Here is an 11878-nt window from a genome sequence, read left to right as displayed (position 1 = left end):
TATTGTTATGTTCTTAAAACTGTATATATGAAGTACATGAAATATGTTCTCTTCATATAAATAAATTTTATAAAGCATGAAACATGTGTTCCTATCAAGACATTCCCATTATCAAATACCTTGGAAGAAAAAATTGAGTTTGATTATGAAATATAAACTAAAAATATCTGAAAGTAGAGAATTTAAGCAATACAGTTTAATTTCAGATTGGCACGAAAGGAGAAGGGAAATTTTCAAGGTTGGCAGAAAATTAAGAAATACATATACAACTGTGCATTTTGCCTGGAAGAACAGAAGGCCAGAGGTATAATTCAACACTAGGCAATTGGTAGTGGCTAATGGTTGCATGCTGGTCAGAAACCAGAAGGTACGCTGTTAGAAAACTGTTAACAATAAGTCTGAATTTGGGTTTTGTGAACAGATTTCTCCTTGTCTATGTATCACATCCTATAAAAATGCTTATCGAAACACTACTCAGCAGAGGAGTATCTTAATTATCAGGTGGACAAGATGACCTATTTTAGTTACCAGTCTCTTTTTCACCCATCCTATGCTTTCACAATGGTTTAGCAATAGTGACCATTGACAGCAGTAATGGAGTTTATGTGTGAGCTCAACTAGATAGACTTCCACTTACCACAGTAATCTACTAGCGCCACTGCTATGTTCCCAGCCTACTAAACCAGCCAACACTGCACCATCATTTCACACCCTTTCCTAGAGGAAGAGATGATCAGCCAACTATTGATCCATTTCCATCAGGGAAGAAACAATGCTTTGTTCTCACTGGAATAGAAACTTACTTTAAATTTATGTAGATTTAGTTCTTCTCCTGTAACTGTTCTGTGAATTGGTCATCTATGGGCTAGTAAAGTGCTTTATTCAGCATCATGGTATGCCACATATCCTGTTTTAATCAAAAACTTATTGGGCAGCAAACGAAATACAGCAGAGGACTCATGCTTATGGAACTCATTGGTTGCATCTTGTTTCCCAACACTGAAAGAATGGTGGCATGGCTTTTTTAAGCGGTAGTTATACGCTTGCCACACTGAGGTAATGTCTTCTTCAATGTTAGATTATTTAAAAATATAACAAATTTATCTTGCTATTTCCCTTGGCCAGGATTAACAGCAATCAAGAAGTGAATCAGTACCCCTTGGCCAGGATTAATAGCAATCAAGAAGTCAATCAGTACCCCTAGTGATTCCCTAGAGAAATATTTATTTCCTGTTCTCATGATGGCATATTTTATTGGTCTTCAAATCTCAGGCTTCCACCAGGGATTCCAGACAAGGGTGCCATTAAACTGAGAATGTCACTTCAAACGGACTTTTAGTTTTATGAGGTAGAGTTGCATCATTTTGGGTATAAGGATATCTTGCTACTGTCTTTATTTGAAATGTAGGTATGGTTACACTGATATCAAGTAGGCACAGAATCGATAACAGTAGTTTTCTAAATATGCATTTAGTTGAACTCAAACTGCTTTTCCTCTTCACTCTGTAGTTTTTTTGGGCACAAAAGAAATATCTGTGAAATAAGGAGGATGGAGATGAAATGGCAATCATTTTACATTTGGAATGTTGGTATAGAACACCAGGCACCATGGCAGCTTCTCTAATGTTTCTGAATTTCTGGTTTGCCTTGTCGAAAAGGAACAGCTCCTATATATATTCAGAGGACTTAAGGTGCAGTAGGTTAAGCCATCCTTTGCAACACCTGCATCAAATATTCCATGCTGTTTGAGTCCCATCTGTTCCACTTTTGATCCAGCTCCCTAGTAACATGTCTGAGAAATCAAAAGAAGATGGCCAAGTACATGGGCCCCTGCCACCCATGTGGGAGACGTGGATGGAGTTCCCGGCTACTGCTTTCTGTCTGGCCCAGCTCTGGCCTTTTGTAGCCAAGAGGGGTGAAACAGAGGATGGGATGAAAGATGTCTTTCTTCTGTATCTCCTTCTGTCTCTGTAACTCTGCCTTTCAAATGAATGAATGAGTGAAGAAATGAATAAACAGATGTTGTTTTAAACTACAGAGTTCTTGGGATATCTAGGAAACAGCCATAGTAACTAATATACTCTTCAATGATCACTGCAACCCACAGTGGAAAACAAATTCTCAAACTAACAATACCCTTTGAATTACCTGAAGTTCCTACAAAAAGTCATTAACCTCACTGAAAGCCTAAAACACTCGGTCCTGTTAAGGGGATAAAGCCATGAAAAAAAAAAAAAACACCCTAAAACCCATGATTCCAGGCCGGCGCCGTGGCTCAATAGGCTAATCCTCTGCCTTGCGGCACCAGCACACTGGGTTCTAGTCCCGGTCGGGGCGCCGGATTCTGTCCTGGTTGCCCCTCTTCCAGGCCAGCTCTCTGCTGTGGCCAGGGAGTGCAGTGGAGGATGGCCCAAGTCCTTGGGCCCTGCACCCCATGGGAGACCAGGATAAGCACCTGGCTCCTGCCATCGGATCAGCACGGTGCGCCGGCTGCAGCGGCCATTAGAGGGTGAACCAACGGCAAAAGGAAGACCTTTCTCTCTGTCTCTCTCTCACTATCCTCTCTGCCTGTAAAAAAAAAAAAAAAAAACATGATTCCACAGAGTTTCACATACCAATAAAAACCAAATCAGTAAATCCTATCTTATGCTGCTATAGAGAAAAAAAAAAAAAGGTAAGGAAAAAGTATAGAGACAGCAAGGCAAAATTGGGGTTGCAATTTTCCAAAGGGTAAAAAAAGCTCTCTCTATGTAAAGCAGATACATGACTAAAACCCAAGGAACTATAAGAAAGTGGGTCACTGAGTATCTGGAGAAGTGTAACCCAAGCAAATGGATGAGCCAATGGAAACATCTTGAAGCAGGAGGTAAACTGGTCAGTGCAGCACCTACTGGGTCTATGTGCCCTCCTAACATAAATTTGCTATAACTATTGAAAGAAATTGGAAGGAGATGGATTTTGAAGAGAGGAGTGTCCTCACTAGACTATGTTTTAAAATGTTCCCTCTCATTGATGTGCTGAAAAAAGAAAAAAAAAAAAACACAATGCATGGTAGAGGGGGGTGGGTAGGAAATTTGAATGATAGCAAGTACAGAAACAATAAAAACAGCTCGAAATGTTCTTATATAATATTACCAGTGAAAACATGTTTCAGACCACGTTGGGAAAGATGAAGTATGTAAAAGATGATCAGCTTCAAAATAGTTTGAAGAAAGACTCAACAGGATTTGCCAGCAATTAAATTAAGGTACATGTGTGTGCATATCCAGTGTAAATTATTAATTCAGAAGAATGATACTTTATTAATCTTACTTCCAAAAATTTGCTTTTCATAATCCCCTGTACTCTATACCCATTGCTTCTGCATTGCTTCCAGGCACTATAAGATTTTGAAAGTATTTTATTTCTTCAATTATTCTCTATTTTAATGAGCAACAGAGTGCTTACATGACAAATTGGTTTTGAAAGAATTCTGTTATTACAGTAACTGAGATGGTTACTCATCATTCCACTCAATGGGTGTAACTCTGCCTACAGGGGATGGGTTCCATTCTATTCCCATCTGTGTGGTTAAAAACACCCATGCAACAACACAGAAAGTGGTTCCACTGGCTAGCACAGCATCGCCGTACTTGTCATGAAAATCCAGTGAGCGTTTCACATGGCTCTGTCTTGCCATAATTTGCTGAATGTTTCGAATCTTGAGACTACTTAGTGCATTTTTGGCCAAAAGAAACATCATGATGTTGTGACGGGATTGCAGTTGATTGCAGCTACTCTATTTTGTTGCAAAGAGACCTGGAAAAACAAACAAAAAATAGGTAATGACATCTGATCCACATTCAGTTTCTCCCTCTTTGAATGTTTTACCCAAACCAAACTTTTGATGAGTTGGTGATTATGTATGTGACCCTTTGTGTAATGAAATCTGGAATTCATCTCAACCTTTCCACTGATTAGCTGTATGAACTTGGGAAATTATAATCTCTCTTGTCTCACTTTCCTCAAAGATAACGTTTTCGTCCAACTCCTAAGCATACAGTAAGGATTGTGAGAGATAATCCAAAAGAAAACAAAATAATAAGCACTAAGGAACTGGCAGCTTTTCTACTTATAAGAAATATCCGATAGTTTGGTAGATAGACTCCAAACCTACCACACATGGCTAGAATGGCTGTTTAAATTCATATCCAACTGTCTCCACTAGTGTAACAACCTGTACATTTACTATCAGTTCTAAAGTTTTGTCAAGAATTACAAGGCATGTAGATTAAGTCCCACCTCCTGTCTCTCCTCCTACTCCTTTGCTTTCTCTTGCTTCACATCACTCCTAGTCCTCCCTTTTCTATCTATAATATCATCCTATTCCTTACTACACACTAAATTCTACTTACCTTGAAAAATCTCAGCCTGAAAGTTAGCACTTTAGTGAAGAGTTCTCTAAAAATCTGCAGACTCAGTAAGCCTTCTATTCTCTGAGCTGCCACACATTTCATCCTTATTTAATAGCATTTAACAGAAGAATTTTCTTTTAAAAAAACATTATTTTTAGAGCAGTTATTGGTTCACAGCAAAATGAACATAAAGTAGAGTTTCCATACACCCCCAACATTTTCCATCAGAGTTGTCTATTTGATAACAACCAATGACTATATTTGCACACTGTTTGTTCATTCTTGGTGTTGTGTATTCTATGGATTTTTGTATAGACTGGATTATGGCATATGTCTATCATGAAAGTATGATACAGAATAGTTTCACTCTCCTAAAAAATATTTTGTACTCAACCTTTTCATTCCTCTTTGTCCACAAATCCTTGGAAACCACACCATTTTACTGTCTCTATAGTTTTTTTTCCAGAATATCATATGGAATCACACAGCAGGTAGTTTTTGTAGATTGATTTATTTGACTTAGTAATATATATTTAACATTCACCTATACCTTTTTATAGACTTCCAGCTTTTTTTATTTGTAGTGCTAAATAATATTCCATTATCTGGGTACATCACAATCTGTTTTACTAAAGACCATTTTGGTGGCTTAGAAATTCTGACTATAAGGCCAGCACGGTGGCTCAACAGGCTAATCCTCTGCCTTGCGACGCTGGCACACCGGGTTCTAGTCCCGGTCGGGGCGCCGGATTCTGTCCTGGTTGCCCCCTCTTCCAGTCCAGCTCTCTGCTATGGCCCGGGGAGGCAGTGGAGGATGGCCCAAGTCCTTGGGCCCTGCACCCGCATGGGAGACCAGGAGAAGCACCTGGCTCCTGGCTTCGGATCAGCGAGATACGCTGACCGCAGTGGCCATTGGAGGGTGAACCAATGGCAAAAAGGAAGACCTTTCTCTCTATCTCTCTCACTATCAACTCTGTCAAAAAAAAAAAAAAATTCTGACTATAAATACATCTCCTATAAACATCTGTGTGTAGGTTCTGTGTGGACATAAGTTTTCAAATAAAAAGTATCAAGGAACTCAAATTCTGGATTATAATATGTTTAGTTTTGTAACAAACTAACTGCATTCCAAAACAGTTGTACTAGTTTGCATTCCACCACCAATGCATTAGTTCTTGTTCCATAAAAGACTTCTTATTACTCCATATCCTTGTCAGCATGGTTGGTGTTTTAGATTTGTCAGTGTGTAGGTTATTTGATTTGCAATTCTATAATGTGTACTCTAACATAAAACATTTTTAATTTATGTATTTATTATCTAAATACTCCTATTTTGGAAAAGTGACATTTTTAAAACTTCTATTTTTAAATTGGCTTCTTCATTTTCTTACTGTTGGCTTAAGAGTTCTTTCTATGCTCTGAAAAATAGCCCACTATCAGATATATGGACTGTAAATATTTTCTGCTAGCCTGAGTCTTGCCTTGTCATTCTTTTAAATTATCTTTTTACTCTCTTCCAATAAATTTCAACATCTCCAGGAGCAAGTGATATAATGGTACATATAAAATAGGATGGCACAAAGGCATAGAAGGAATTTTTTGAACCAATTCAATATATGAATGAATACTGATATCCTCACAATACAGAATGAATATTCACAACAATTTTAACAAAAATTAAATGTGTATTTTGGAATAATGCTTCTGATTTTATTTCTTAGATACTTGTATGAAACAAGAAATCTAGAAGCAAAAAGACACTAAAGATTTGTCAAATTCTCCTTTTTTTGGCAAGTTGTCAAACACTGCTTAGCCATTAGCAGTAACATATATTAACTGTTGCCCAAATACAGGCAACAGGAATATAAAAGGGCTTGACATCAGTACTTGTAAATATATAATTGTTCACCAAGATTTTGCAAAATACTTTATTTCCAATTTAGGAAATAAGATCTTAAGGTTCTCTTTTATTTCCAACCATATAGAAGTGGCACTATTCATAACTGTGATAAACAAGATAAATAGAGGGCCAAATTAATTTCTTGAGTGTTCAAATATTCAAAATTATTTTCTTTCAGTCATGATTCTCTCCACAAAAGGGTAGCAAGGTTTAATTTTGAACTAAATTCAGAGAATAGGCTGAAGGTGAAATGGAACAGAGTGTGACAGGCACAGTCTAATCCCATACAGAAGCACCTGTGCCACACATTGCTTCAGCCTATAGGAAGGCTCATAACCAGAGAATAATCTGTGGTAACAGGGTTCTCTAGTGGGTCACTGACTCATACTTGCCACTGTATGACAAATTGAATTCATTGTTCTTATCCTGAACTCAACTCAGATACTTTGTCTCAGGTGACACTGATCACATATCTTGGTTCTTCATCCTTTGGCTATTGTCACGTTTGTATAGTTATTCTTTTCCATCTAGCCTGAATTTTCTTGTGCCAACAAATGTCCAATACTAGAAATTTACCTTTAGGAATGCTGTTTGCAGTCTGTAGTTGGCATTTTATCCTAAGATAAGCAAACTGCAGTCTTCTTTCTTTTCTCTTGTTGGCATCAGCAATATCAAACTCAGTTGCCTTCCCAACTACCTTATATCAATCCTTACTTGAACAACACTTGTAAAAGCTAAGAACCCACTGATAAGAGAAATTTTACATACTGGTTAGCTCCACAAGACATACATCTAACAATAAATGTTTTTGTTAGCAGTGAGTGCTAAACATATTACCCCAAGATAATACAAAGGGAAATATAAAGACATAGTCACCAGCAACAGCCCTTTAATTGAAAATGTTACTAGTTTACTATACATTTATCCATCAACTATGTCAGGGTTTGGACTAGGTGCTATAAGTACGATGCTTTCTCTCAAGAAGCAATAGTTCTAGAGAAGGAGACAGACTAGACATAAGCACAGGGCTCTCTTAGTTCATAGAGAAGGGAGACATTTCAACTTAGCATCCTAGAAATGGCTTTAGAAGAGATGATACGTAGATATTAAAACATGATTTAGGGGCCAGCGCTGTGGCCCAATGGGGTTAATGCCCTGGCCTGGGTGCCGGTTTGAGACTTGGCTGCTCCACTTCCGATCCAGCTCTCTGCTATGGCCTGGGAAAGCAGTAGAAGATGGCCCAAGTCTCTGGGCCCCTGCATGCACATGGGAGACCCAGAAGAAGCTCCTGGATCCTGGCTTCAGATTAGCACAACTCCAGCCATTGCGGCCCATTGGGGAGTGAACCAGCGGATGGTAGACCCCAGTGGATGGTAGACCCGCCTCTCCTCTTCTCTGTATCTCTGACTTTCAAATAAGTTAATAAATGTTAAAAAAACAAAACAAAAAAAAAACCCATGATTTAGAAATACACAAAGCAGCAAAAACATAAGCACAGAGGCCTAAACTGTGTGTAGAAAAGACAATTTGGTTGAACTCAGTAACATTAGTTGATAAGTGTCAAAGCAATAAATGCCCAACAGATGAGCACCAGAGATACATGGAAAGAATACCATATTGAGAAAAATATTATGTATATATGCCTTGCTTTGACATTTAGACTCAATTATACAGCTTGCTTGTTCTCTCTCTCTCCCTCTTTTTCTGAAACTTTTCAAAACCACAGCCTTTGCTGTTAATAACGGGGATTTCTAATTTCTTGTTTTTACTTTCATAATAACATAAAAACACAAGACATTGATGAGACTTTGATGATGTGACTTAAGTTCTAGAGTCTTTGTTTACTTTTGTTCTGTATTTTTTTTGCACAATGATACAGGAATTATTTATCTTGAGTTAGTTCAAAAGGAATGATGCAGCTTTTATATTTAACATTATGTTCTGGCAAGGGATAAAATAAAGAATTGGGGGACAGTGATGTGGTACAGTCACTGCAGCACTGGCATCCCTTATGGGCACCGGTTTGAGTCCCAGCTACTTCACTCCAATCTAACTCCCTGGTAATGGCCTGGAAAAGCAGCACAGAACGGCCAAAGTCGTTGGTTCCCTGCACCCATGTGGGAGACCTGGAAGAAGCTCCTGGCTCTTAGCTTCAAACTGGCTCAGCTCCGGCCATTGTGGCCATTTGGGAAGTGAACTAGTGGAGGGAAGACCCCCCTTCCTTGTCTCAACCTCTCTTTTTAACTGTCTTTCAAGTAAATAAAATAAAGCTTTAAAAATAAATAATTATAAGAACAGTCATTACAATTTACTATACAACATAGGCATGTGAAAATAAAAGATTAATGGTCACTTCAAGGAGTGTTAGAATTTCAGGACAATATCAAAATATTAATTTCTTTATTGTATAGGTCCTTCCAAATTTTCTTGAAAACGTTTGGGTACTGAAATTGTATTAAGCTTTAAACATTAAAGATCATTAATTTATTTCATGCTTATGCATATTTATGTGATCTTTTGATAAAATAATGAGTTAGAACAAATGATATGAAATACTCTGTTTTTCTTTAAAAAGATTCCTTATATAATCCAAGTTTGACAAACATTCCTACAAATGAGGAGAAACTACTGACTGATTTAACCAGAATAAGGTTGGGATGGTGAAAAATATGAGAAGTTTTTCACAAAGATAACTATTAGGAGGAGATTGCAAAAATGACAATAAAATTATGATGTTAGTGTTATTGAAATGATTCATGTAAAAGAATGGGCATTTGAATTAAATAATTAAAACAAGGACAGAAAGGAGATGAAATGGAGAAATTTTAGAAAAATAAAAAGATTGATTTAGAAAATATGCAACTACAAAGTTAATTTAACATTCCATTCAGTCTCTGTGTTAAGAATTTGGCTAAACTTCTATCTTGATTTCTGTCCAAAATCAGCAGACACTGACACTGTATCATGCAACTGACCCTAGGGAATCAGGATTCAGGTGATCTAGAGAATAAAAAAAGTTCAAAGCATATATAATTGACAGACTTTAAAAACAGGTAGGTTCAGATACCTGAGCAGAATAAAGGGAAGAATTTTGAAAGGATTTACTTCTTTTACCTCAAGAGAGGGAACCCAACTTCATCCAGTCTAAGTACAGTCCAACACGGACAAACAAATGATCTGCTATCTTCCATGTAAGGCTTTCCACCTAATTTAGGAAACAATATCCTGCTTCTCAAATGTGCCCAACAATTATTCTTAAAGAACTCAGACAAAAATAATGCTCATGAAGGGACTGAATACATGAAGAGATATCAAAAAGCTCATGGGAACAATGGACATAAAATGTAAAAAAAAAAAAAATTCTTTTTCAACATAAACTCCATCAAGTTCAAAACACTTTTGTAAGCAACGATAACAGCTATTTAGTCTACTCCTAAAGAAATGAAGGTCCTGGGATTTCACCTTGTTGATGAAGTCTTTTTTATTATTATAACTAAAGAAAAACTAGTGCCTCTAATGGTTTTTTTTTTTTTTATGATTAGGAAAGAAAAAAGTAGAGAGTCATAGCAAAATTGTACAGTGAATACCTAATGGTTTCTCACAGAAACTGTACAAAATTTCCTTTGTTTCTTTAGGCAAGTTTTGCAGGGCATTTTTTTTTGGGGGGGGGGGACTAAAGCTTTGGATAGTTTAAATAAATAAAGGGTTAGGTATATTTATTTATAACTTCCTTTATGTATATATTATCATTCTTTAGTCCACCAAAAAGTCAAAAACCAAAATGCCTTGAGCATCTTTAAAACCTTTTGCCATAATCTTTGCTCTTGAATGCTCAGTCTGCCTTTACTTGGAGTAGACTAGGTTAATCTCTTGGTAGCCACTGCTTTGATTGAGCTTTGTCTTCAGGTCCCAATTGGTAAAGCCATGTTCATATCCTCTTGAGATTCATCAAACAGATGCTTCAGTGCCTTGAAATCCTTATTTGAAATTTCTACAGAAAGCTCTTTCTGCAGCTGACCTGGGAGCAAAAGTTCAGGCATGCATAAAGAAGAAAATTTGTTCCAAGTGAGTTTTTCAGTAGGAATTGTGGAAGCTCAACCAGCTGAGAGATCGATGGTTACTGTTTCTGCTGTTAGTCATCAGTAGTATTCAACTAGGACATAGAGAAGATTAATGTTTTTCCTCACAATTTCATGTGGATGGTCTGATGCTGTGGGCTCCATCTCTAAAATCATCTCTTCTCCCTTCTTACAATGAGTTATCTAGCTGAGAAGTGCTGATTCCTTTAGGAAATTGTTACCATAAACTTTTTTCTAAGGAATCAATGATTTTGGAATTCTTTTGGTCAAGCTTTAATTTAACAAACAATTTGATGTTTGTTCTTGTTTCAAATTTAGTAGATTTCAAGTTGTTCTGATAGGGGTTCTTTTCAAACTGATTTCTTATTCTTAGTGTCTCCAACTACATGCTCTTCAGGTATCTTATAAAAAGTTAGGATGGGTCTTGCCATTGATACACAGAGGGTTAAGCCACTGCTTGTGACACTGACATATCATATAGGCACCACTTCAAGTCCTGCTTGCTCTACTTCTGATCCAGATCACTGCTAATGCTCCAGGAAAAGCAGCAGCAGATGACCCTAAAGCTTGGGTCCCTGCACCCACCTGGGAGACCTGGATGGAGTTCCAAGCTCTATGCTTTGGCCTGGCCCAGCTCTTGCCACTGTGGCTTTTTGGGGAGTGAGTCAGCAGATAGAAGATCTCTCTGTCTCTCCTTCCCTCTCCATAACTCTTTCATAAATAGTTTCTTTCCTTAAAAAAAGCATGATTTTAATAAAAAAGCTCTGAAATCCATGTAGTTTTTCTTAAATATTGCCATTTCTTTTTTTAAAAATTGGTTTAATCATTTATTACTTTATTTATTTGAATAGGAGAGAGTGAGTTAGAGAGATTGTCTATATACCAGTTCACTCCACAAATGGCAAAAAAAAAAAAAAAAAAAAAAGGGCTGGTCCAGACTGAAAGACTGAAGCCAGGAGTTTATAGCTCCATCTGAGTTTCCCAGGTGGGTGGCATAGGCCCAAGACCTTGAGCCATCATCCACTGCTTTCCCAGGGCATCTGGATCTGAAGCGGAGCAGCTGGGATTTCAAACAGCACTCTGATATGGGATGGTGGCACTGCAGGTGTCAACTTAGCTCCCTGGGTCACAACACTGAATGCCAAAATACTGTTTCCTATGAACTTTCTGAAGGTCCTCCTTTATTATCAGAGTTTCTAAAATTAGATATAACTGACACTTTGGTCCGAATAATTCTTTGTGGAGGGAGGGTAATACTGTGTAACAAGTTTAGTGGAATCAAAACTCTATCTAGTTCATCTACCAGTAACAGTATTCTCCAATTTTGACAGCATAAATATTTCCAGACATTGCCACTTATCACTTGAGATACATAATCATCTCCAGGTGAGAACTAGCATTCTATACAGAGAAAGGTATTTACTATCACTTCTCCATTATACATGGTATCATACTCTTCAAAACAGAAGGAAACTAGAGCTCTAAGAAAGTATGTGCCCCTGTAA

General features: G+C 37.4%; 1 protein-coding gene across 2 annotated transcripts in view; it reads right to left on the bottom strand.

The window, feature by feature from the left end:
- Positions 1-3382: 3382 nt before the first annotated feature.
- Positions 3383-11878, bottom strand: part of LOC133775336 (cytochrome c oxidase subunit 7B2, mitochondrial) — a 155970-nt gene continuing 147474 nt past the window's right edge. For both annotated transcript variants that reach the window (XM_062213599.1, XM_062213600.1), the window contains exon 3: positions 3383-3798. In XM_062213599.1, the coding sequence (XP_062069583.1) occupies positions 3497-3742 (246 nt within the window). In that variant the 5' untranslated portion in view covers positions 3743-3798 and the 3' untranslated portion in view covers positions 3383-3496. The remainder of the gene's footprint in view (positions 3799-11878) is intronic.

This window comes from Lepus europaeus, chromosome 16 (assembly GCF_033115175.1).
Source record: "Lepus europaeus isolate LE1 chromosome 16, mLepTim1.pri, whole genome shotgun sequence".
In the NCBI taxonomy this organism is placed as follows: domain Eukaryota; kingdom Metazoa; phylum Chordata; class Mammalia; order Lagomorpha; family Leporidae; genus Lepus; species Lepus europaeus.
Note: the sequence above shows the minus strand (reverse complement) of the source record. Positions and strands in the feature narration are given on the sequence as shown.